The 566-nt window shown below is 47.7% G+C and overlaps 1 protein-coding gene across 1 annotated transcript; it reads right to left on the minus strand.

Annotated features, from left to right (window-relative positions):
* Window positions 1-167: 167 nt before the first annotated feature.
* Window positions 168-392, minus strand: GNI_243120 (fructose-bisphosphate aldolase; the record flags this gene model as incomplete). The annotated part of the gene is made up of 1 exon (XM_011136438.1): window positions 168-392. One exon carries the CDS (start codon window positions 390-392, stop codon window positions 168-170), a length of 225 nt encoding a protein of 74 aa, XP_011134740.1.
* Between the last annotated feature and the right edge of the window lie 174 nt (window positions 393-566).

Raw genomic sequence — 566 nt, forward strand, 5'->3', positions numbered from 1 at the left:
AATACCCCAAGAATGAAAATATAGCCTAATGTAAGAGCGGAGGGTGCAACAGGGCGTCACCCGCCCAACCCTCAAACCATTCTCCTAGTCCATTCCCCCAGGTATTTATCTACTTAATTATTTCTAAATGATTCATTATCCAAAAACGTTGAAAATTCTGGAAACTTTTAATATGTGTTCTCGTTCTTAAGGTCCTTGCAAGCCTCAATAACGCGCTTGGTCATAGTCTTTTCACCCTCACGAACAAAGACTCTGGGATCGTAGTACTTCTTATTGGGCTTGTCGGCACCTTCAGGATTGCCAACTTGGTTCCTGACATAGTCGGCCTTCGCGTTGAAGTAGTCACGGAAACCACTGCAGTACGCCCACTGAGTGTCAGTGTCAATGTTCATCTTCACAACACCGTGAGAGAGAGCCGTAGCGATCTCCTGCTTGGTCGATCCGGAACCGCCATGGAAGACGAAGAAAACGGGTCTGTCGCTCTCGAGTTTCAACTCCTTCTTCACATGAGCCTGGTGCTTGCCGAGAAGTTCCGGGTGCAACTTCACGTTGCCAGCCTGGTATAC

This window comes from Gregarina niphandrodes (assembly GCF_000223845.1).
Source record: "Gregarina niphandrodes unplaced genomic scaffold scaffold00853, whole genome shotgun sequence".
In the NCBI taxonomy this organism is placed as follows: domain Eukaryota; phylum Apicomplexa; class Conoidasida; order Eugregarinorida; family Gregarinidae; genus Gregarina; species Gregarina niphandrodes.